Genomic DNA, 27,304 nt, shown 5'->3' with positions numbered 1-27,304 from the left:
CGATTCCGGTCCAATCCCGAAAGTCAATTAGAACTGACTGAAAGACATGCAAACAACAGGATGATTCGGTTCGGTCAATTGGGTTGGTGGTGAGCTTTCAACACTTGTCCTTTGTTGCCCATTGAAGGATACGCAAATATCTTCCGACACGTATCTCTACTGAATGCTACGTATATTATCGGTTAATCAAGTGGAAACCCGTTACGGTTCACTGGAAACTCGCTGCTCAATGACCCGTTACGTGTTTATTCTGTCTCCTAACTTGCAAATGTCTCGGAAGCCGCTTTCTTCAAAGTTAATAGACCCTTAAATTACTGCGGTTTTATTCCGCAAAATTGATCCAATAATGATTGACCAAAATATTTAACAATACCGAAAATTCTTCTTTTTGCTTTCAGATCGAATCGGTAGACCTGGCGCTCAACATTCTGGACAACTATGACGTGCGTGGGCAAAAAATCCGAGTGGAACGGGCCGAATTTCAGCTGAAGGGCGAATACAATCCAGCCCTTAAGCCGAAGATTCGCAAGAAGGAAAAAGAGAAGATGCGCAAGAAGCAGGAAGCGTGAGTATTGTGAATTTATCACAATAATTAACTATTATTTAATTTATGTTTTTGACCGTGATCGTAGTCATTTGGATATTTTTCGGTCTAGGGATTCAATTAAACTACTTAACTTTTGAAATGCCTGACGTTTCGACCATTTTTAGTGGTCTTTCTCAAGGGAATTATCTGTCCGTTGTTATTGTCAATTTCGTTTTTGTCCAACGTTTAAGAGACAAGTATTCGCTGCTCTTGGTTTTAATCGGTAAAAATTAATAATTTTTCATCCGATATTTTGTAGTACTTCTACTTCAACCTTCTTTTCTAATTATGGTTTTTAATATTTTAATTTGAAAAGTAGGTTGAAGTAGAAATGCGACCATAGAATATCGGATCAATGTCAATCAAATGGTGTTCTTCAGTAATACTTATGAATGTGTTTCTATCTAGTTTTTCCCTCTTTCTTACAATTTCTACTGAGTTCAGGGAGCACGACCAGAAAACGGGTTCTTTTCCTAGTTGACATTTCTTTCTGGCCTCTCACCAGGCAAACGGATTCTGGGTTAAGTGGGAAGATGCATGGTCTCTTATTTTTTGTCATTCCCAGCACCTCTTCCAGAAGCAAACGAACACTCGGGTCTCTATGGGACCTCTTTAAGTAGGTGCCAGATCCGGTCGCTTTGCAGGCTCTGTGTCAGTGGGTAGATTGGAATTACCTACTGAGATTGTCTGGAACAGTCTGGGAAAGCGATAACGAGCGCGTAATTGGCACACCGCTAAGGTATGCCGCCGGCAATTACATCACATCGCTCGAGGAATCGTTGTAGATTCTTCTCTAAGGGAGTTGGAATTAGAAAAATTTTACTCAATTAGTGTGGGAAAATTGCTTGAATGCGTCGTGTAAACAGTAAAACTGACTTTAATATTAAAAAACTCAACAATTAATATGAGACTTTTTCTACGTTTCGAAGAATTAACACTTATAGTGAGGTTGCCAAAATTATTCCAGCACGTATAAGGGCAATTTTATATAAAAACTTGGCCAAATCCGGGCATTTGATTCCGAAATTGTCGCTTAAAAATCGGGGCAATATCCGGGCAAATTTAGTCAAAATCCAAGAATTACTGAACAAAAATAAAGAGAAAATCTTGAAAAAAAAAAATTTCATGAACATTCATTAGCAGTTTTATAAATCGTACTTAAGGCTTCCAAAAAAACTTAATGATTATTTTTATAAAACTTGCTCTAAAAATTTGAGGTTTTCGTATCAATTGCAAATTTCGTAATCTGCAAAACAAAAAAAAAACCGGTTGGCTATAAATTTTGGCTTTATCGGCAAACAACTCCTCAAACTAGATTTTGTAGTAGTAGTGCTTGATATAATTTTAAACAAATCTCTCGAAAAAAAGATAGTGTTTGTTTGAGTGTAATTCTTATCAGAAATTTTTACCCGTTACAGTTTCTGGAGTGTCAAAGGTAGCTGTTTTTCGTCTTTTGTCAATTTGCAATTTGTTCAGAGTTTCTTGCACCAAAATACAACTTTGCATTGGATTTTGAGTATATTAACGCAAGGAATATTGTTCATCAAGTCATATCGTAAGATGGAACATCATATAAATAACATAAATTACGCAAACGTTCGCTTAAATTTTCTAAATTTAGTTTCAGTTTTATACTAGCTGACCCGGTGTGCTTTGCTACACCTTCCATGCATTAATGAAATTGGTGATGGTAAGAGACAATTCGAAAATACGTAACGCGTTTAGGGGGGGGGGATATAGTAGCTTGTTACGCTTTGGAGATTTTGAATATAAAATTCAATAAGAATGTTTTACGTAGGGGAGAGGGGGTATCGAAGAAGATCGAAAATTGAGTAACGTAATTTAAAAACGGTCCCTCATTTAACTTTTCATTTATTTGAACAACATTTTCAATTCAATTCCAAAATCATTAAAATGTTCCTTCAAATTAAAACTACAACTATTTTTCTATTTTTAAAACTTATTGAAAACAGTTCTTTTATCTATCATTGTTTAAATCCATTTTATGACTCTGGATTTCTTTGCTTTTAAGTTTATAACTTATGTATTTATTTAAATATATGAAATCCTTTATGTCACCTTCCAATGTAGAGAGGGTCTCAAGCTATCATAGAAACATTTTTCGCAACGAAATAACGTCACAGGCCACATTTGGCTCCATTTATCCTGTCATGCCAAATTTGATCTCATTGCCCCTCCCTCCTACTTTCGTCCTAACTGGAAGGAGAGATGGGTTTCAAATAATCATAGAAACATTCCGTGCATTCAATTACACTCCCATGCCGATTTTTTTTTCCATTTGCTCGATTTCATGGTTGTTTTCATATCATATTTGGCTCCATTTGTTATATAAGTTCTTGGTTTTGCAAAACAATAGTACGGGAGCACCCCTTGACTTTATCCCCAATTCAAGGAGAAAGGAATCTCAAATAAGCATATAACCATTTCTCGTATCCAACTGCCCTCCCATGCCTAATTTGTTTCTATCGGCTGTAAAGGACAGGAAGGAGTAGTAGTATCAAATATTCATAGGAACATTCCTTGACTCAAATACCCTCTCAAGCAAATGTTCCATTTGCTGAATAAAGTCTCGAGCGATGTGAAAAATTGTATGGGAGCAGCCCTCCCATCTTTAAATCTTTCCTCTGGAAGAACGGAGGATTTTCAAAACATTATAGACACATTTCTGGTATTCAAATACCTTCCCACGCTGAATTTGATTCCATTTGATTGAGTAGTTTTACAGTTATGCTGAACATTTTTGAGGACCTCCTCACTTTCTTTCTTCTTACTGGAAGGAGGGAGGGGTTCCATATATTCATGGAAACATTCCCTGACTTTAAATTTTCTCCCATGTTATAAGAGACTGCCTCTCCTTTCCAGTGAGAGGGAGGGGACTCGACCCATAATAGGAACCCCCCAGGCAATGCACCTACCTACCAAATTTCAAGTAAATCGGTTCAGTAGTTTCCGAGTCTATAGGGAACAGACAGACAGAAAACCATTTTTATACATATACATAGACACCTTCTTAGAGCAAGTACACTGGTGTTGGAAAAAAGTGGTAGAAATTTTGATACTTTAAGAGCATTTTGAAAACTTTGTCATACAAAAACATTTTCAAGATCCGTAGCCTTCGAGTTTTTTTACAACACTTGTTGCATTTTCGCATGCTGTGATGCAAAAATTGCAATATTTCTATTACATACGGCTGGATTAGAAACAGTGCTGTAAAAAAAATACAACGCCCAAAGATCTTTAGGACATTTTTGCATGGTAAAATTTTCAAAATGTGCTACAAGTGTCAAATTTTTTACCACTTTTTCCCAACACGAGTGAACTTGCTCTTAAAATGAATTGAAGTTTGAAAATATTATTTGAAAGTGAAACTTTATCTTTAAGTTTGTTTTTCAAGATCTTAAATTTTTACTGCATTTTTGTACGTTTTCCTTCTGTCAAAGTGGGGACTCCCCACAAACTTTCATAAACACAGTGTTTGTATCTAAATTACGTCACATGTCACATTTGGTTCAATTTGTTTGATTAATTTTCAAGTTATACCAAACAACTTGTCTCCTTTTCTACTCCACTCTGAAAATAGAGAGGGTATTATTCGTACCCAAATAAACACTCTTATAAAACATGGCCCTTTTGATTGCTAAGTGCTCGATTTTTGCCAAAAATGCTGTATAGGAGACCCCCCCCCCCCTCCCTTTTCCTTTCCCATCAACCACACAGCAAGAAAAAATCGTGTAAATTTAGATCGAAAACGATGCACGAAAACGGAACATCGATTTTGATATAAAATTCTACCACGGTGTATTTTTCTCAACAATGTAATTTTTGAGGCGTGTAAATTTAGATCGAAAACAATGCACGAAAACGGATGACATAATCCGTCGTGTAAAAATACACAATGATGTAAATTTCAAAACATATTACGGTTAATATTACAAATCTTTTTCAAATAATCAGATTTTGGGTGTTGTTTATGAATAAATACGCCACATGTGTCATTTTATTTAACACTAGCTGACCCGGTGTGCTTTGCTACACCTTTCAAAAACAAATGTTATTTTCAGAAACTTTTTAAATTTTTATTGTTTTGTTGGCATTATTTTAAATCAAATAACAACATAATTCATAAGCAACCGCTTTAAAATGAGAACTACAGCTGGAGTTTCGAATTGCAATACAAAGATGACTTAAACAAATTTTCTGAATCTCGATCTGTGAATTTGTGTTAAAAATATGATAATTTTAATCTGTGTCTTTAAGCTTCGCCCTGAAAAAGGAGGGTCTCAAATTAATCTGATGCAAACAATCTAACTTATGAAATCTGGTTGTTTTTGCTTGATATATTCTAAAAACTGATAAGAGAGCTCCCCTGTCCTCCCTTTCACCCCCTGCTGAATGGAGGACGGGATCTTTAATAATCATACCCATTTTTTTCGTTCCTCAAAATCCTCTTATATCATATACAGTTCCATTGGTTGATAAGTTTTTGAGCTTTACAACAAAATTTATATGGAGCCCCCTCCTTTCTTCCCCTCTCTATACTGTAAAGCGTAAGGGTCTATAACAATCGTAGAAACATATCTCGTAACCAAGTTACTTTCCATGCCATATTTGTTTCCATTGGTTGGCTTCGTTAGCATGAATTGAGAACTTATGCTAACAAAATTGCATTGGGTTCACCTCCCTCCTCCTATGTACCTACTCACAGAAAGGAGGATGGTGTGTCAGACAATCATAGAATCATCCCAAAATGAATTTTTATGTTAAGTGTTGTCCATTTCTCGGATTTTGTAAAAAAAAGTTAAATGTAATCTTTCCTCTTACCTTGCTATATTTTCAATTCTATCATCCTACTCCAAGAAAGGAATTGTTTCACATAGAAAAAATTCTCGTTTTGATATACCATCTCATACGAAATTTGGTATTATTTGCGTAGTAAATTCTTGAGTTATGCATAAACTTGAAAGGAAGTACAATCCCTTCTTCCGTTCTCCTCATTGAATGGAGGGGAGAGCTTAATATTCATGAAGTATTTTTCGTACTCATATACTTTTTGATGCCAAATTTATCTTTCCGCTGAAAAAAGTGGGGCTTAAATTTATAATAGAAACATTTTTCGTATCTAAATACCCTCACATGTCAAAAATGGTTCAATAGGCTCGATCAGCTCTCTAGTTATGCTAAAAATTGTGAAGTAGAACTCTCCTCCCCTTTCCATCCACCTCTTTGAAGGAATGAGGGATACCAAATATTCATAGAAGCATTTCTCGTACCCAAATATTGTTCCATGCCAAATTTGGTTCCATTTGCTGTTGTAGATCTTGAGTTATGATCTAAAAATTGTATGAAACTCCTCCCTCCCTTCTTCCCTCTCCCCGCTGGAAGATGGAAAGGGTCTCAAACAATCATTAGAACATGCCCATACCCACCCATGCCAAATTTGGCTCCATTTGCTTAATTAGTTTCTGAGTTATGTAAAAAATTATAAAAGAGGCCCCTCCCCCCTTGACATCTCTCTACAGAAAAGAGGGAGGGGTCTCAAAAAATCATAGAAATAGTTCTTGTATACAAATACCCTCCCATGCCAAATTTGATTCTATTTGCATTATTAGTTTTTGAGTTGTGTAAAAAAATATAAAAGAGGCCCCCTCCCCCTTTCTACTGGAAATAGGGAGGGGTCTCAAATAATCATTGAAATATTTTACGTATCCAAATACCTTCCCATGCCAAATTTGGTCCCAATATCTTGATTAGTTTTTTAGATATATGAAAAATTGTAAGGTAGCCCCCCTCCCCCCTTCATATCAGCCCACTGAGAGGAGGGAGGGGTACCTAATATTCATAGAAATATTCCTCTTTCTCAAATACCACCCCATGCCAAATTGGATACCATTGGCTTGATTAGTTTTCCAGTTATGCAAAAAATTGTCTTTTGTTTGGGAGACCCCTCCCCCCCTTCATGAGAGAGGGAGGGGTCTCAAACCATAATAGGAACCTTCCTCGGCCTCCAATACCCCTACCTGCCAAGTTTCACGCAAATCGGTTCAGTAGTTTCCGAGTCTATAGGGAACAGACAGACAGACAGACAGACAGACAGACAGACAGACAGAAATTCATTTTTATATATATAGATAGAAGATATGGAATATGTTGTCCGGATACAAATATTCTAAAAGGAAACAAGTTGCGACTATTATTTCAAATAGTTCTTAAATGAAGGCCATTTACTTTTACAAGATTCATAGGGCCGGGGGTCAATTATACAAAGCAAAAGTGGGGCGAGGACTAGTTTATATAAGTTTTTGAATTTTTTTTGTAAAAAAAACTGTTGGTTGACATTTGGTTTCATACGATGTACGCGAGATTTGAAGAATTCTGCAAAACTATTTGATTATTTGGCTTTGAAAAATGTCTCAAATGCAATTTAGTTAATACATCTTTGAAAGTTCGTTTAAAATCCATTATTTAACAAAATTAGAAAAAGTGATCAACTAGAAAAGTTCAATAAGTTTTTTCGCAGAAGTCCAAATAAATAACGGTCATGGGGAAAAATCTTCATATCTTTCTTCTAATATATAAAGATGAGTTGGACTATATATGTTTGTTTGTTTGTATGCACCTTATACAAATCCACACCGCTGAACCGATCAGCCTGAAATTTGGTACAGAGATGTAGTTGAACCAGGGTAAGGTTTTAGTAATAGTTATGGGCTCCTCCCACCTAAGAGAAGGGACCCTCCCATACAACTTTCGGTTTTATTCACACAAACCAAAAGTCATGGCACACATTTTGCTAACAGATTTTCGTTTCCTTTGGCGGGTTTTTTTTCATCATCTCCATGGGCCAGGTATTAGACGACCATTCAGAGTTCACGTGTACTGGACAGCAAATCAAAGCTTGCTGAGCCTTAAGGATTTGAAAGGGGAAACTTTGGCGGTTTTTTTTGTCCTTCTACTGTTCAAAGCACGTGGATATATTTGGATGAAATAATGAGTCTACATTTTGCATTGAAAAAAAAACAACAAGCCTATTAGAAATATATTAACTTGAATTGTAGTGGTTTTCAAAGTGCTCTCTACCGCCGCCAAGGGAATTTGAGAGACTACAAGAATGTACAGTGAACTGATCAGTGAACAGTGAATTGTCTTCTTCAGCTGAATAACTTTTAGGAATCAATGATGAAAAACGAATGAACATTTTTTAATAAATTCTAGCATCTAAGAATCAACATATTTTTGGAATCCCCCACAATGAAAGAAAAATAATAAGATTCTGATCTATAAGTTGAATGCTTCGATTTCAACGCGTTGATAGCCGTCGGGGAATTTTAGGGGGGAGTAGGGTCTAACACTTTCAAAAAATCGATTTTTATTTTTTTTATTTTCTTATTGTAAAACATTTTAAGAATGTTGTGTAAAATTTTCAAGTCAATCGAAGCAAAACTGTAGAAATTATAGGCTTTTATTTCCTCTTATCTAATACTGCAAGAATTCTAGAGCAGAAACTTCAAACGCGTTTTTCTCGAAAGCACATTTTTAAAGTCCGTGGACATCGTCATTTGAAAACTGCTTCACTGATTCTTTTCAAATTTGGAACATATTTTCTACATATAAAATACCAAACCCCAACGATTTTCTTTTTTTGTTTTTTTACTTTGAGGAGATTTTACAGATAAAAAATGGCGGATTTTTTCTTGAAAAATCGTAGTTTTTACTTCAAACAGCCACAAAAATTTCATTTTTTTAAGTTGAATAAAACCGTTGGGGTCCAGAAAAATATGTATTAAAAATATATTGCTCTGATTTTTTGACTTCAGATGATTCTGTGCTGAGATACAGTGTCCACCGCAAATCCTGTTTTCTAAAAGGCATCCTCGAAAGTGCTTCGTCACCGGCTCATTTTTTTATATTTTTCTACGAAAAAATTACCAAATGTTCTTTTAACAATGCTTTGTATAATGCAAATTTTTTTTAAAACATTTGTTTAAACGATAGCTCTAAAAAAAATTCGTGGAAACGGTGTTTTTTTTACCCGTTAGACCCTACTCCCCCCTTAAACGGGGAATTAGAAAATAGATGACATATAAAAATATCTTGATGAAAATAAATAAGATAATAAATATAACAAATCTGAGATTTTTAGAATTATACAATTCAATTAAATTGGTCACTTTTGAATCATTTTTGGTCATCAATGTGTTCAATTCTATCATCCAATTTTGAGAAAACTTATGGTAGAACCGTTTAGTACTGCGAATTCAAACACATGATATCTAAGAATTTTAACAGTGATCACCCTTCACCCATATTAATGGGTTGTTTGTGCCCAAGAATAGAAACATTGATATTTAATTTAAATAAAACCTTTCTCTTAACATTATAATGGTTTACCATTGTAAAGGGAGATCGTCCATTTTGAAAAGGGGGATGAACTCCAAAAGAAATTTTTATTAGATGAGGGAAAGGAAAGATATAAGATAAATTATCATTTGAAGATAAAAAAAATAAGGCCAAATCCATTCAAGCTTCCTTGAAAATGGTGGGTGAAAAAAAATGTTTTTCATGATAGGATGAATAATAATTCATGGGAAGTTATTTTGAATGTCTTTAAATTAAAACCTCACACCTATAAGTTTTTCTTAAATATGAAAACGATAAACACAGTGAATAATCTAAAAAAACTGTAAAAAGACTAACAAACTTTACATGGCTAAACATGCGCCAAATTTTTAATTATGATGAATATAAAGCTACCAAAATTTTGAAAAGTCAAATGACTCATTTTGATTTATATTTTATGCGAACCCGAGCAAGGCCGGGTAAAATCAGCTAGTTGTTGTATATTTTGAAGTTTTATTCTAGAATTTTTTAAAATAATGTATACTTATTTTCAAAAGACACCATAATTAATAAAATTTTGCTCTTGAATTCTATGTACCTAAATAAAATATGTATTTTGTGGCCTTATGTAAAATCCTTTGAATGTCGAGTTGAGAATTTAGAAGAACAATAAACACAATTTGAAGTTGATATTGAAATTGGTTGGATTCCTTAAGAATATTTCATATCAGCATTCAATTTGTTATGATATAAAAGTTTTTTATTATTATCAAAGTGATCAGTAATAACGTAATGGATGAACTTGTTTGGATTCCCTTCTCTGACAACAACCAATTTCAATGACAAGATAGGGTTTTGTATTAAATTGTAAATCGAAACTGACAATTAAAAACTAGTCTCAAATCGTAAATGTCATGTACTGTCGCACAATGAAATGTCTTAGGCCTAGAGTGATATAGGATTCCGCCGGATTGCGAGAAAATTGTACGACCTGTTTGTTAACACTTATTTATAAACACCATTTCGGATGAAGTAATTTCTCGTTACTACGGTAAATTCATTTCTTGAACTGAAAAAAATAGCTTGAACAAAATCTCCATGGTGGGGGGATTAAATCTCTAAACATCCTCCCCGTTCGCATGGCCTTGCGGTGAATAGAAATTTATTGCGGAATTCATGAAATAATAGACTAAAAATCCAGTGTAAAGTTGAATTTAAGTTCAAGGAAATCTGAGCAACAAAAAACAGCGACATATGAAAAATCATCCAGAAATTCTGTGTTTCGTGTTTTGACAATCTAAGAATGCAAAAATGTGCCAAGTTACGTAAACTTTTCAATCCTTTTTTTCAAAATTCATTTGGTGTGACTTAATCAATTTTGATTGACCGTACTTTTCGGTACTCCACTTTTTTAAATTTTTGTGGTCAACATCTAAAATTAAAAAAAAATATAAAAATCGGTTGGTAAACAAGAGAGATACAATTTAGTCAGGAGTGTCAAATTGACACTCCAAGGACCATAACGGGTAAAAATTTTAGGGATAGGGACGTATGAGGGTTAAGAAAAATATGCCAAATTTTGATAGATAGTTCTGTGATAGTTGGTCGACATAACAAACCAAAAAATTGATAGTCAAGTGCTTGTAGCGCTACACAGCGGTCAATCCTTTTTTTTTGTAAATAATCATGACTTCACTTAGAAAAACAATTATTTTTTACAACTGACACCCTCATGCATACCAATAATCCACTTGGCCTCATTGTTCTGAGAATGAATTACAAATAAAACAAAAATGGAGTGATAATATTTTTTTGTATGAGTTATAAGGCTGTTAATTTTACCAGATAATTTGACTGTCCATGGCAAAATTTTTTTCGCTTATTCTAAAAACCTGAAATAAAAAGCTTATAGATTTGTCTAGATTGAACATTTTTGAAAAGTCATATTTTTGCGAATTTTTTAACATGTATTGTGTATAAGATATCTAACCATTAAAAAATCATAAGTTTTGTTGACTGGCGCGATCTTTCTTGTAGTAAAATAAAGTTTTACTTACGCATTTGACATTCGAGATCCTTACCTGAAAATAAAAATAAATATTGTCAATAAAATGCTTGATGATGCTTAAGCTCCCCTGAGAGCTGTAACGTTAGACTGAGTCGATTTGGGGTCATTTTTGAATTTCGCAAACCCTGTCTAAAAAGCTTCGTTTTGATCCAAACTCATCCATATTTTTGTTGCTGATTTTTTACAGAACAGTAACGTTTACATGAGTAACTTTGAACTTTTATGAAAAAAATGAATATTTTGTACTGAAAAATCAACGTCATTTTTGTTTTAAACACAAACATCATGAGCCTGCTCATGGTAAATTCTCTAAAGTACATTTTCTACTGATCAACTTTGTCGAAGACCGTAACTTCGTATCATATTGAGCAAAAAAGTTATTAGCTGTTTAACAGGGCATGTCTTTTGGCATTGAAAAACAATAAATTCAATTGACATCACTGCTAGTGCTTCGCAAAATATTGCATGGAAAGTAGCGATGCAATATCTCGCCAGGCTATCAGCAGTGATGTCTATTGAATTTATTGTTTTTCAATGCCAAAGAACATGCCCCCATTCAACACCTAATAGCTTTTTTGTATAACAAGATACAAAGTTACGGTCTTCGACAAAATTGTTCAGAGGAAAATTTTCCCATAACAAGGCTAGGTTCCACAGAAGGAACAAAAATGATGTTGATTTTTCAGTACAAAATATTCAATTTTCCCCTACAAACCTAAATGTTCAAATTTACTCTTGTAGACATTACTTTAAAATTCTGCAAAAAATCATGGAAGAGTTTTAAACCACAACAAAGCTTTCTCGACCCAAGGGTTTGAGAAATTCAAAAATGATCCCAAATCTTCTCGGTCTAGTAACGTGTTATAAACTTAAAGTTATATTAATCAAATCATTAAGATCGAAAAGTCTAACTTGTAAAACTTGTGAAAAAAATTTATGGCAAACGACTGTGTATAATTTGTCTTAAAGATCACAACAGATGTCATATGGTGCTCAACAGCGATAATTCTCAATCATCCGAGAAAGATGGACTGTTCATAATCTGCCAACAATTTACCCAATCGCACCGTTTTAATTTCTCATTACCGGCTCTGGTCGATCCACGCAATTCCATTAAGCTTATCCATTAACGATCGTAAACCATCGCATCGTCGGGCGTCAGCCCGTAGTTTAATTAGCACAAATGTCTTAGGTAAACGACACTTCATGCTGCTGACACTTTTGGAGACTCTCCCATCATGATCACGAGACTTGACTTCTGTGAATGAGGCTGTTTGACGATAGATAGCTTGATGGTAATTTCGTACCGTCGATCAAAATAGAAGTGACTTCAATTACCCGGAGTCTACTGCAAAATGTGTGGGTTTGGCACTTAAATCACACAGTGTGACACCTTCTACGGAGAGGGTTTGAAAGTTCCGAAGTAGCAAATCTCATAGACCATCTCGAAAAGGAGGGAACTTTCAAGTACCCCATCCTCGACTGATTTAGTACCTCATCTTGAACCTCCATCTCGTTATGCTCGAAACAATAATCAACCGGTGAATGAAAACAAACGAAAACTAAAAACATAATATTATTGCCTGCAACTACCCACTTAACTGGATTTTTTTTTAGGAGACCGGCCCTCCTCAACGATTTTCGGAAGCTTGATTGTTCTTCGACTTCGACGGGTGTTTTTAATGAGACCCTTCAAAAATTTCTCCTCATTCATGCTGCTGATTGATGTTTTGTTTTGGTTTTGCCCCTCAGGTTGTTCGATTGGCGCCCGGAAAAGATGCGCGGTGAACGTTCCAAACACGAGCGCATCGTCATCGTGCGGAACCTTTTTGAGCCGGCCCTGTTCGATCGGGAGGTCCATCTGTTGCTGGAGTACCAGAACGATCTGCGGGAGGAGTGCAACAAGTGCGGCACCTGCCGGCGGGTGGTGATCTTCGATCGGCACCCGGACGGGATTGCCCAGGTGACGATGAGTGACCCGGAGGAGGCGGATCTGGTGGTGAAGCTGCTGAATGGGCGCTTCTTCGGGCAGCGGAAGCTGGCCGCGGACATTTGGGACGGAAAAACTAAGTACAGGTGAGTGAAGTTAGGTTATATTTTTAAGGAATTCATAAATGATCAGGTATTCATTTTAAATACAGATGTTTTAGTAGTTTGAGAACATTAAATTATAAACCTATTTTAAACAGTCATTGGGCTTACTTCCTGGAGTTACAACCGGGTATGTCTCTTTGAGAGGCTACGACAACCGTCGCTGCAGGTGTTAGATGCAGCGTAGCCAGATTCTAAGCCGCTCAAATTCGTAGATTTTATAAAACGAAACGAAAAACCTACCAATTTTGGTTGAATGAGACTTGATGACCTTATATTTTGGTCGTAAGTTTAAATTTTCGATTATTCGTAGAATCCCTAAAATTTTTTCGATAATCCGTTGAAAATTAGTAGGATATACTGAAAAACTTCGATCATCGATCCGTTCATCCTTAGAAGTGAACAAAATCCGTAGATTTACGGAGAAATCCGTAGATCTTGTCGCTCTGGTTAGATGCCCAAATCGGTCAAAGAAATCGGATTTGAAGGCAGCTTTGAAGGTTCTTCAGAACTGAGAAATTTTTTTGTTCCCGTCGTTTGATACAAATGAACTTGTAAAGTTCAGGCAAATAGAAATTTAGCTGCAGCATTTTTTACTTTTCGACAAAAAATGAGCACATTTTGAAAAGATTTGTAATCGTTTATGATGAAAATTCGTGCCGGAACCAAACAAAATCAACAAAGCTGTTGTTTCATAAATAAGGTATGCTCAGTTTGGTGAAACTTGTAAACTTATCCAATGCAAAACTTTCTCAAAGACTTAAAAAAAGTTTTAAGAATTGTCATTCTAATGAAACAAAATTTGATGCCTGCTCACTGGTCGGCGATTTAATCAGATCAATTTGACATTTGAGCGCCTTTTTTGTGTTTTTCTTCTGTTTTCCACCCCTGGGTAAAGTGAAAATTGGTGCTGTTCTTTTTAAAGGCTTATTCGGTGGACGACTCACGTGGATAACAGAGAAAAGTTGTCATAAGAAGATCAAAGAAGTCAAAACCTTCACAAGAATGGATGCCGCGGATCCATTAGTCCGGCAGATGAATGATCAGAGCGTTAAATAAACTTTTGGGTGACGTGAGCGTGAACATGATTTGAATTCGGTAAACTAGCTCCCTTCAGTTGAGACGCAGCCCGGTACACAGCAAAAATTATATCCTGTAAAATTACGCAAAAGTCCTGCACAGTATTAAATAATTACATGTTATAACCTGCAAATAAATGGAACAAGTTATTTCTACTAAATTTACATGACTTATGACGTAATGTAAATTCCCGAATCGAAAAAAATTGACATTGTGAATTTACATGACCATAACAATGAAACCGTTCCGGCTCATTATTCCTTTTTAGTTTTTGAATTATTGTTTTATCAACTTCTAACCATCAGCCTTGTAACAAATCATGCCAATGGTTAGATAGATATTCATAATGGTTTACACAACCGAAATCCACGAGCCCCAGATTTCAAACGGCATTTTTGGCGCATCAAATCGAACTTGCTTCTCCAGTCGGCCGTTCGGTGTTTGTTTGTGAAACGATTCTGTTACAGGGTGTATCTGAATTTTTTGTAGTTCCGTTAATTTAATACTGGATGGATGATTTTGAAAACATTTTGTTTTTCATTTCTTTTCCAAAACATAGCACGAAGTTTATCCAGTATGTTTTTTGAATAATGTTACTTGTTATTTGTTCGTTGTACACTAAAATATTCTTTGCAAAATGATGGAATGTGTGGAAGGGGTAATGAATCTTGATATTTATTTGTTTGGATATTAAACAATTCCTAACGATTCACTTGTTTGAAAATATAGGAACCTGATTTTATTTTAATTTAAAAGTTAATACTTAAATTCAATAATAAAAGAAAAACAAGCTTTCTTGTGCTGAAATTTTGGTAACAAAGAATTGAGAATATTGTTGACTTATTCTGCAATATTTTTATTTGAAGTATTTAAGTTTTAACCATAAGTATGACTTATTTTTGTGCCATTCATTTTTAATTGTAAGATTTCATATCAACCATATCGGTTAGAGTTATTCTTATATTAAAAAAATTTAATTCTATACTGTGAACTGTAGCTTTGAACAAAATATCACTTGAATTCAAAAAAGTTTATGAAATTTTATCGAGTAATATATTATTTTGATTTTTTTCCAAAAAGGCAATACAGCATAATTTACATATGTTGTGCCCAGTTTTAAAAGAATTTCCCTTTTTATTTTTATAAAAATCAGCAAATATTTAGACACACCCTGTGTGCGACTGCGTTTTTGATTCCAAACATCGTTTCAAGCAAAAGTCATGTAAAAATACAACAAATTGATCCGAATGAGAAACGCATGTTTTTTTTTCAGGGCTGCTCTATAATATACAACACATATGACTGAATTTTACATGAAATCAAACTTTACATGAAATATAAAGCTCAGATTTTTTTTCTGTGTGTAACAAAAAGGAGCAGGACATTCACCGTAACTTTACAGGTCGAAAAACAAATAACGTGACATTTAATTTTTAGTGTAGATACAACTTTTTTACAAGACATTTGCTGTAATAATAAAAACTCGTTAACTTTCAAGGGAAACAATTTAAAATTACAGGTTTTGTTAATTACGGGTTGATTTATTTTAAAGGTTGCAGTTTCAGTGACAGGTGATAGTCAAAAATTTTTTCTGTGTAATACGTGTGAGTCCTATGGAAATATGACGGTTAAAATCCTACGTCAGATGCACAAGCGTGTGACCTCAGCGAAGAATTGACAACCCATGTCAAAAATCAAGGTGAGGTCACGACGAAAGAGGAGCTGTAGTAGGCACTTATTTAGCTAAATAGTAGTGTATAATCTGATCTAACCAGATGACGATCTGGGTCATGATGAATCTGGTATGGTGGTCTCACATGTCAAATCGCACGTTCAGCCATATCGAAAAAAGTTTTGACAGCTGTCTGAAGTGTTTACGAAAAAGGGGGTCCAGGGATGCCAGGTGTTTGAGATACAAAATCAAAGCAAAATAGTATATGTACGTCTGTGCGTGCATGTCGTAGACCAAAGATCAAAAGATTTGAAATCAAATTGGGTTTTAGTCTATTTCCTTTGTTTCAATACACTCCGCACTTTTCGGATGCTCCGAAATAGCTGTAATTAACCTTGATAATAAGAACGATCTTTTAAGGGTGCACCAAACAACCATAATCCTAGACCGGACGTTGCTTGTCCGATCGATGGCATCAAGGTCGGACTCAGGGTGTTCACCATCGAAGTGGCAGTGAGGCTACATCATGCACTAAGACACTGCCACCGGTTCCCTCGTTCAAAAAGGCCAAAAACTCCATTTGGTTTTCCCAAATGATACCCATCAGATCCGGATTACTCGAATGGATCTTCTGGAGCAGCGATGCCAACAGACGGGGGTCCTCCTGAAGCAGCTGTTTCATCTCGATGAAGATCAGATGTTCCTGCAGGAAGGCCAGCTGCTTCTTGGACGATGGAATGTTATACCTCGGCATGTTACCATCCGATTCGATGACTTTCTGCTGCTTCCAGACAGCTCTGGGAAGAAAATAGTGTTGAATAAGCATAAATCTGTTATAAGTAATGGATAATTAATGTTAATCACTGCAACCGATAAAATTGGCACCGTCGTCTATTGGTTAAACGTTTTCCAGCTTTGCTTACCAGCCGGAACTCAGCCGGAAGAATGTTTTCGCTTCTATGGATAATATTTGCAAAAATTATGGCGAAATCTTTATCTGAGCAATATATAGATGATTGGCAAAACTCCGTGTTTTACAAAAATCAGAGCACCTGGCATCCCAGACAGCCAGCAGCCCAGAGAACAGCCAGCTGTCAAATTTCGGCTGCGTTTCGCCCCCACCGCCGCATCCAATCCTCGTTTACTTTTTGCCAAAGTGATACCACCATATCTAGATTCATCATGATCTGGGTGAGAATCAGGGGTGCCAGGTGGTTTCGTCAAAAATCAGGACATCGTGAATCTAAAAATCAGGATTTTTCAGGACACCATTTGATTCATGGAAAAAATAAGCAGCTCTTATTCTTATATTGCATAAAAAAGGCGCAATAAGGTGCTGTAAACGTTTTAATTTATGCAACAGAAATAAATAACTTCTTGGCTGGCATTCATTTCATATCGAAAAATAAGATTTAAATATCATCTGAACCGAAGATTACTATCTGTTAAATGGGTTTAACTATCATATTACAGATATATTCGATTTTTTCAAAGTTTAACTACAAATTCGATAATATTTAAGAAGTTTTTATGAAAATCAGGACAATTCAGGACATTTTTGAGACCAATTTTAAAAAATCAGGACAACTTGAGAGATTTTGAAAAACCATGACAATCAGGCCTCTCGAAAATCAGGACAAATTCTGATAATGAGATAAGAAATTAAAAAGTTATTTGTAATTTTTCCAAGTACCGCATGTCATAACACTCATTAAAATCATTTATAAAAAGAACCAAATTAAAGTTATTTTTTGACTCTTTGTTGCAGACTTCGAAATGTAAAAAAGGTTATATTATAATTTTCGAGTGATTTAAATAGAGTTCAAGAGTTAGATATGACAGAAATTAAAAATAAATCTACTATTTTTTTTCGCATGGTAGGTACTGTGTCTTTTTTTTGCTTCAAAACAACAATTTATCGCTTTAAATTAGTGAAGTGCAATAAGAGACTTCTCCCTATAAAACTCACTATTTCGTGAAAAAATCCAATGTGCTTAATATGGTACAACTTTTTTAAAAATTTGCAATAAGTTAGAAAACTTTGATGAAATTTATTTCTAATCGTTGCAAAAATCTGAGCCGTGACGAAAAATCATAGATAAGGAAGTTCGAAAATCACCTCAAATTTTAATTATTTTTTTATTCGAAAACTCTTAAAAAACAATTCAAATGCAGCTATTAAAATAAATTGAGCCCAATTTGAATTTTCTGTTGGGCCAGACCGTAATTAGGTTCACTTGTCCAACACACTTTGAAAATCCGGACACGCCCGAAAAAGTCCGAATAAATCAAGGGAATCTGGAATGTCTACCCAACAATAAATACTACATCACTATCTATTATTAATTGATTAAAGAATATATTTTAGAAGTTTCCAGGGAAACAAGCATTATGTTTTGATTATGAAATATTTTCTTCACATTTTAAAACAAAATTACGACTTTTACGGCGGTTAGAGTAACTTCTTACTAAATTTGACGAAAATTGAAAAAAAAAATTATTTACAGAATAGGTAAAATAAAAAAAATCATCTCCCATTTTATAAAGTACAAATGTCTAACTCAAATACAAATAGATATATAGTGTATGAGAAATATGCAATTTATGGATAAATTTATGTTTACTAAAATCTACTAAAAGGCATTATAATTAACAGTCCAAAATTTTATCCGGCCGATATCCGGGAAAATGTCGGATATGACTGAATTTTAAAACCCTTCGAAATTTTAAGATTTTTCGAGCTCTGCTGGGAATAAAATTAATAAACCCGGGAAATCTGGAATGCTGATTTTTTAAATTGTAAGTATGAATATTTATTTTATAATATCTCTATTTCAAATATCGACTCATGAAAAAGAATGAATATGAACAATACAAAATTAATTTTATTATTTCGATCATTATCCAAATTTTGTTTTTGTTTGTAAATTTTTATTCTTTTTTTCCGAAAATTAATTGAGAAAAATCAAATATGAAGAAGTTTACTGTTGTTGCTTAAATTTGAAAATCGACAATACTGTGTTCGTTTTTCGAATTTCTCGAACTTTTCCAACTGATTTAACCCAAGCATTTAATGCAGATTTTTTTTGTAATTATTCTGTACTATAGTCAATTTCCTGAATTCGACAAATCATTTTTTAATAGACCATTTCAAAATTATTTCATCAATGCAATACTCTCATATGTGAATTTCGAATTTCATTGAGTGATTCTCTGAACAAGAAAATATCTATTTTCTTTATCTTATATTTTTCCATATTTGTGATTTTGTGTTTTAAACATTCAAGTTCCATTCCTTATTCATGTTTTCAAAAGCAACGCCGCCGACCGTAGCCTAAAGGACAGCGTTTTTTTTTTTTCTTATGCAGGGTGGCCAGCGAACCGGGAAAAAAGCCGGGAATTCGGAATCAAAACTGAGAAAATTCTTTATGGATCGTTTTCTCCATGCACAAATCTGTTAAATTTTTAAGTTCTTCAATTCATCAAGACTTTTTTTTCTCAGAAGCGCGGAAATCTCTGGATTTAAATTTCATAGGGAAAATGCAGAAAAACTTCGAGATTTCTTTCAAAATCGAGATTTTTGAGCTCAGCGCTCTGAACTTTGAAATGTTGCAGTTTCAATTTTTTTTATATGTATGAATTAAAAAGTTGTTAAAAAATTTCTCTAGCATAAACTATTTATTGTTTGGTTCACAGATATTGTGCAGTGAATAATAAAAAATATAATTAAAATGAATAAACTTTATAAAAATGTATGAACTTCATTTTTTTCCAATCTTTCTTTGATAATGATCTCAGATAAACATCTGAATGAAAAAAAAGTGAAAAAATTAATAGTTTAGATAATTTATCGACTTTTATGATGTGTGTCGGACTTTTTTTTACTGAATTCACATCTAGAAAACCAAAGTTTATGCATAAAATCGTTTTAATGACTGGGATCATTATACACTGGTTCAGAATCAATGATATTCAAAACTTCATCAGATGCTCTTTTCCCAAGCAAAATATGTTATGATGAATCGAAACTTGAAAAAATGAGCAGAAATGTTACAAAAATATTTCAAAGAACGGGGAATAATTTTGGAGTGTTCGACCAAAAAGTCAAATAAATTTGGTATACAAATAAAAATATTAATAGAACTCAATGAGACTTATATGAATTCAGTTATCGATTAACTCAGTTCTAAGTCACCAGTAGGTCAACTTATTCTATGAAAAGCAAAGTTTAACAAAAGTCTCATTATCAAAGTTTTTGTGAAAAACAAATTGAATACTTACTTGCAAATTTCTCTTAAGAATTTACTTTTTTAAGGTTGTTTAGAATTGGTTTTAGCAAAGGTACCTTTTATCAAAAAACACAATATTAAGTACACATTATTATCATAACCATACTTCAAGATTTGATTTTATTTAAACAATACCTCAAGAAACTTATCTTAAATGGTTAAGAAAAAAAAATACAAGTAAAAAGAATCTTGCAGGGAAAATGTGGGAGAAAAAATAAAGTTTAGTGGCGACCATGTTATGTGGTTTATTGATAAATGCACATAAGGTGTGATGCACAGTTTTTGTGTGATTTCGTTATAATTTTGCGCATTCTTTATGTATTTTTTTTTAAAAGTACAGATCATAAGTGTATAACTTACAAAATGACTTTAAAAAATTTGGTATTCATGAACCTACATAAAGATTTTAATACAAAAAAAAAACAAATTTGAAAAATAAATTTGGATTTGGATTTTCAATTTTAAGTTCGCATTGAGATATAAATTTCAAGGGTCACTTGAAAATTCAGACTCATTATTAAGATTTAATGCAAATTCTAGAATCTAGCACTAATAACTTGGGCTCTTTGAGAATCATTCTAAAATAAAATATTTAAAATTTATCAAACCAGAAATCCGATTCAGTATTCAACCAGATAAAGTAAACGAGTGCTTTAAATTCAGTGGATTTAAAAATTTGCAGAGGAAAAATTTAATTTAGAATATCAATCAAAAGCAGCTGACATCAAACTTGAGCATAGCATTAGAAATAAAAAAAATCGAATTATGAATCCAAATTGAAAAAAAAAGAAATTTTTATTTATGGATGAGTAATTCAACCCAAAATTTATCGTTAATGCTTACATTTCAAATTTCAGAACTCATCAGGTAGAGGCCAATATTTAATTTCAGTATGAGAAGAGGAAAAATAAACTAACTTTTAATCGGAACTTCAACTTGAAATTTTTGAAGTATCACATGAACCCAAATCATAAAATTAAAGAAGTTGTCTTTAGAAAGTGCAAAATTGTTGTCTCTCTCACATTTTTACAATCATTTTTTTATAAAATTGTCTTCTGTTTTGGCAAAAAAAGTTTATTTGTGTATTCTTAAACCGGAAAAGTCAAAAAATCTCAATAGGGAAAATCGGGATGAAACCGGGAATTGGAAAATGGAAACTCGCTGGCCACCCTGTATAAGCCAGAGGTCATGAGATCGAGTCTCGGCTACGGTAAACATAATACTATTTCTGTGGGCTAGTTGTGTTAGCATTAGTAAGATGCAAGCCATCATATTCTTGAAAGATGTATGCTTTAGTCTTAAGAATAAATTTGATCTCTTCAAAGATGCACTAAGTTTAACTGAGATCCTTTATGTGTGTGTTCGTTTTCTCAAAAAAAAACTTTTTTTTATAGATTTTTGTTTTAATTTTTCTTTAAAATTCATAATTTAAAATTGTAATCATCATAATATTTTTAAATTTTCAACACAAACAAAACATTATTTTTTTGTATTTGAAAGAAATGAAATCGAAATAATCATTTGATAAATTTTGACTCTTATTGAACTTTGAGACTCAATTTTGTAATTCATTTGTAATTTGTTTCTCAAATCTTGATTTGAAATTATAATTTCAATTTGTGACACAGAATTTTGGTATTGAATAAAATCCGTTTTTAGGTTTTTTTTTTTTTATTTTGATCTCTTGAACTCTTATATCTGGATCTCTATAGAATTATAATTTAATTTCTATTATTTTGGATTCTTAGTCGGAAATCTTTACGTCACTTCCTCATTTTCATGAGGGAAACATCAAGCACATACCAAGCGATAAATTATTAAAGCTAAGGCCTCGCGAGAAAAATTGCCCTGAGGCCCCTTGATCCTTAATGGCTTCATCCGGCCCTAAATATTAAAAATCTTAAAGAGGAAATAATGAAAAAATTATTTACATTTCAATACAAACGGATAAAATAAGTTTTGTGTCAGAGATGAATGAACTTTCAAGTTTAAAGTCTCTCTAATCAAACAATCAATCAATCAAGTTTTATGTCCTTGTGGAAAAATTCTGGAAAGTAACCATACATTAATTTTAAAGTCTCTATCTTAAGTTTAGGATTCAATTCTTACATTTATAAAGTTTAGCTACTGTTCTTATACATGTTGAATACACCGCTTTGATTAGTAATTCCAAATTCATAAATTTTAGCTGCCAGAAATAGCAATAAAAATTTAGGAAGCGATCCATCCAGTCCTGAATTAGCGTAACGAGTTTTAAGTTGGTATGGAAATTTGTAGGTTTGGGAAAACAAAGTTTTTTATTTCAAAATTGCCAGAGATGTACTGAAAGTTCCAAAAAATATTACTAGGGAAGATCAATATTTTGTTTCATTCTTGTAGTGCAATTCATGTGAATAAAGCACAAACCTAACTTGAACCCAAGAAAAGGTATTCGATGTTATAGAAAATTATTGTTTTCTAAGTTATTTTTATTTCATTTTAGCGTTTTTGACTGCTCATTTGAAAGCTGTGTAACCGTTTGATGAGAATAGAAAATCTCAAAACACTGGATTTGCACAGCCAGGGAGTTTTTTTATATTACCTTTGCAAAAACATTTCATGAAATTATTAAAGCCTCTAGAAAGCAAAGCTATTTTTAAATACTTTTCAATGGGTTCAGATTTTTGTTTTATTTTGAAACGGTTAAACTTTTTTCATGAAATGCTTAGCTGCTTGTCATGTTACAAAAAATGAAGCTTAAGAATAGCAGAATCCAAAAATCAAAGACCAACTTCACTTCAAGCTTATTTTAAATTTATGAAATATTTAATGTGCACAAATTTCTTCTTCCATAGAAATTTCCATACAAAATTGAAACGCGTAGCGCTAACTCAGGAATCAACTAAATCATCTAAATTTTTACACTGATGCTTGATGACCCAAAAGGCATCGAATCGAACGACTCTTGTTATATAATTTTTCAAACCCTGAGGTCTAAAAAGTTTCGTTTTTGTTCATAAATCATCCATGATTTGAATTTTTAAGTAATGTTTACATGAGTAAACTTTAAGGTTTGTATGGAAAAGTTGAATATTTTGTACTGAAAATCAACTTAATTTCTTTTTCATCTGTGGAACCATGCCTTCTTAAGAGAATTTTTCTGCTGAACAACTTTGTCGAAGACCGTAACTTCGTATCTTATTGGACAAAAAGGATATTGGATGTTGAATGGAGTCATGTCTTTTAGCATTGAAAAACCATAAATTCAATTGACATCACTGCTGGGTTTCTAGTGAGGCATTGCATGACTACTTTTAATGCAATACTCCGATGGGCCTTTTCAATTTAAAGTTGAATATGGTATTTCCCTACTATCAAAGTTTACCAATTAAATTATTATTAAAATGATCATTTGTTAAATCGCACACTAAAATTTTCTTTTTATTTCAGAATCGAGGAAACCGAAGCCGACGTCAACAATCGACTGGGCAACTGGGCCCAGTACCTGGAAAGTGGAGACGAACCGGAAGACAACAAACGAAAATCACAATCGGAAACTGCTGTGAATCCCAAGCAAGCTACTGCTCCATCATCCGCAGAATTGACTTCCGATCGGAAGGCCGAGGACAAAGATGACAAGGAAACGGAGCCCCCGGAAGCGGAAACCGGAAGTGAGGAGCCGGGAGAAGCTCAAAAGACAACTGCTGAACCCCTGCTCGGAGAACCGGTTGAATCCGAACCGTCACCGGCAGATGAAGGGTAGATGTTTCTATCTAGCTCCTTCTCCGATATGATTTGTATCTGGTTCTGTTTGTTGTTTGCCGACGACAAAAGTGAGACATTTAGTGGGGTTCCATCATAATCGCCACGAGCTGGGAAATGATTGTGTTTGGCCTTCATTGAACAGAGAGCAGAGGTAGGTATCTCGCATTTTTCTTCTTCTAAAACAACCAACGATTGAAATAAAGATGACTAAGGTCAAAACAGAAGCGCCAAAGCTGAATAAGACAAGAGCGAAAAAGAAAGCCTCCACGTGCAGGTTCAGAGTATCTCATATATCTATTATCGCGCGGTACATAGTTGAGTCGTAAACATTATTAGAAGAAATAGGAATTTGCCACTTGCCGTGGCGCGAAATAGGTTTACGATCTTTTCAATTTGACGAATCTACCAAATGTGCCGTTAAACATGGGAAGGGGCACCTGTTTGCTTTCTGATGCTGATAGAACAAGCAAAAACAACCAGTCGAAACATAGACAACATACAGGAGCAGATTTTTATTGTTAATTAAACCCGGGGTTAATCGAACGATCTAGGATGAAAGTAGAGTAAATTCAATTCGGAGACCAAATAAATTATGCATATTTGTCTATTCTCAATCTCTCACGGTTATTCTGCTTTACTCGGCACGTGTAGTAACTTTGAGATCAAGTTATTGAAACCTCATTCCACTTTCATGTTGACAATATTTTTCCCCTCTAATCCAATTGACAACCATGAGAATCAATCTTAAAAAAAGCCCTTATCAAACCAGTACATACTTAGCTTAGCAGTGGTTCTTTAATCCTGACGTTAAACACTTTATTATCTTCTCCCTGGTTTATGTTTGCGTATCTGGCGTAGCATCCGTAGCATTTTTTTATCCTTCTCGTTTCGTTGAATGCTTTTTCTGCCAACATCCCTCATCATACTCGTCTTCAGTTTTTTTGAGGGATCCATTTTTTCCCTCATCCCTCATCCCATTCAGAGCATAAGTAAGTAACTACCCGTTATATATAATGATGGCGCTAAGCCTGGTGTCCACGTTTTGCCCCATTTATTTCGCTTATGAGCTCATCCGTCATGGCAAGAGCGGAACTAAGTCTGGCTCGTGGTGGGAGTCGAGTTTACATTAGACGTGAGAATCCTAATAAATTAACGGCTTGACGGCACAGTATAGGTGTCTCATAAACCATTCGATAATTAGGTGAATAGTGAAGGTTTTGTACATATATATTAACGTAAGGAAATGTTGTTACCAAGGTAATAAATTACATTAACAGTTGAAACATACCAAAAACAGCACGTAAGCAGTCATTATTTCGAACTAGGAAAACAATTTAAAGGTCATAGCCTTTTTTTTAGTCAAATCTTTTGGCAAACGACAGCCTATTCGCCGTTAAGAGATCATATCAATAACTTACAAAATTTATATACTCAGTCGGCAGCTATCTTTCATCAATTTGTAATTTAGTCCGCTTTGTTAAAAAGAGGTAATTAAAATCATAAGCGCAGGGTGTAAGTGAGACTTTTTGCTCAAAGTTCATTGCCATCTCTCTATTTGGGAATGTTCAAAAATATGTGATGGAAGGAACTTGATACCGTTTTACAGCTAGTGTTCTAACGAACAGTGAGGGACAATTTAGAAAACACGCATAATTTATCACACAATGATTTTTTAGTTTTCTTTTAACCATTTCATACATTTTGTCCAAAATATGATTCTGGCCGTTTGTATGTGAGAGACCTGTACAGTAGACTAAGTCGATTTGGGGTCATTTTTGAATTTCTCAAATCCTGGGGTCTAAAAAGCATCATTTTCATTCAAAACTCATCCATGATTTTTGCAAAATTTTTAAGTAACGTTTATATGAGTAAATTTGAACTTTTAGGTTTGTATGGAAAATTGAATATACTTTGTACTGAAAAATCAACATAATTTTTGTTTCTTTCATGGAACTAAGCATGCTAGTAGTTTTAGTGCCCATTTATAAATTCCTTACAGGAAATTTTCCACTGAACAACTTTGTCCCAGACCGTAACTTTGTATCTTATTAGACAAAAAAACTTAGAAGGTGTTCAACGGAGGAATGTCTTTGGACATTGAAAAACAATAAATTCAATTGACATCACTGTTGGGTACTGCATGACTAAATTACATGCAAAACTTCGCGAGACAATAGCAGTGATGTCAATTGAATTTAAACCATACCCATACCCATTATACCATACCCATGCAAAAAATCATGGATGAGTTTTGAGCAAAAACGAAGCATTTTAGAGCTCAGGGTTTGAGAAATTCAAAAATGACCTCAAATCGACTCAACTTAGTGGTTATTTAATTCACCGGAAATATGCGAGAAGAGGCAGATTGGCTTCAAAAATTTCGCTTGCAATAGATCCCAGCATCAGCCCTGCTCCTGTCAATTAAAGACACGCGGATCTGACTCAGTGGAAAATGTTGACAACTTATCTGGTAAGATTGAACCTTGTTACATTTTCATATTTTTTATTGCATTTCTAATTTTATATTTAATAAAAAAAAATCTGTATGAAGCGTTTCGCCGGAAAATACACGCTTTATTCTTTCCCGTGTTCCAGTACCTTTTGCGATATTTTACACATGGTTGGCCTGGCCGTAATATTTTCTGCAATGCATGTTTACATGGAACAGAGATTACTTCGAAAAGAAAAATGAAGGACGCAAGTCCGATGCTTACTTAATTTGTCTACAGGTTCCTGCATTTGAACTGCAACATAACTTTAAGAGTGATAAGACGACACCTTGTCACTATGTTTACATTATGTGTGAGCTGTCAGTAATGTTGAAATCAAGTGTTTGAGGATTAAATATAATTACGTATTTTGCGTCCCACGTTTTTTAGCAAATTTCATAAAAATTAACTTGAACGATTTTTAAGAAACTTAAAATATGATTAAAAATTGACTGATGTGCTTAGATTAAAATTTTTTTTTTAAGTTCCTTTCTTCATGATTTTTAGGTAGGTTTGAACAATTCTAGATTTGGTAGATCTAAATGTGCTTATCAAGGACCATTCAAATATTACGTAACGCTTTTAGGGGAGAGGGGGGGGGGGAGGGGTGGATTGGCCGTAGGTGTATAACAGATTGTTCCGCTTTGTGGATTTTTATTAGAAACTCTAAGACGAATGTGTTTCTAAGAAGGGGGGAAGGGCGGTCGAAAATGCTGCATAATTGCGTTACGTATTATTTGAACATTGAACTTTGATGTCGGTGATTAGATTTAGGATTCTTTATTAAGTTTTTTTTTCTTATTGAAATCCAGTTTAGATCATCATTGGGAAAAACCTGATTCGGATCTTGGTTTTGCAATTGAAACCTCAACTAGATGCATCCTCCATGTTCCATACTCATAATTTCGACATGTGAAAAAATAACAA

At 34.0% G+C, this 27,304-nt stretch overlaps 2 protein-coding genes across 7 annotated transcripts in view; one reads left to right on the top strand and one right to left on the bottom strand.

Annotated features, from left to right (window-relative positions):
* Window positions 1-24,112, top strand: part of LOC129758525 (HIV Tat-specific factor 1) — a 329,990-nt gene extending 305,878 nt beyond the window's left edge. Inside the window, exons 3-5 of the mRNA XM_055756039.1 lie at window positions 399-565; window positions 12,765-13,088; window positions 23,574-24,112. Coding sequence (XP_055612014.1) covers window positions 399-565; window positions 12,765-13,088; window positions 23,574-23,886 — 804 coding nt within the window. The 3' untranslated portion in view covers window positions 23,887-24,112. The remainder of the gene's footprint in view (window positions 1-398; window positions 566-12,764; window positions 13,089-23,573) is intronic.
* The window catches only part of LOC129758526 (uncharacterized), a 421,682-nt gene that overhangs the window by 220,687 nt on the left and 173,691 nt on the right, over window positions 1-27,304 (bottom strand). The window lies entirely within an intron of this gene.

This window comes from Uranotaenia lowii, chromosome 3, assembly GCF_029784155.1.
Source record: "Uranotaenia lowii strain MFRU-FL chromosome 3, ASM2978415v1, whole genome shotgun sequence".
NCBI lineage: Eukaryota > Metazoa > Arthropoda > Insecta > Diptera > Culicidae > Uranotaenia > Uranotaenia lowii.
Note: the sequence above shows the minus strand (reverse complement) of the source record. Positions and strands in the feature narration are given on the sequence as shown.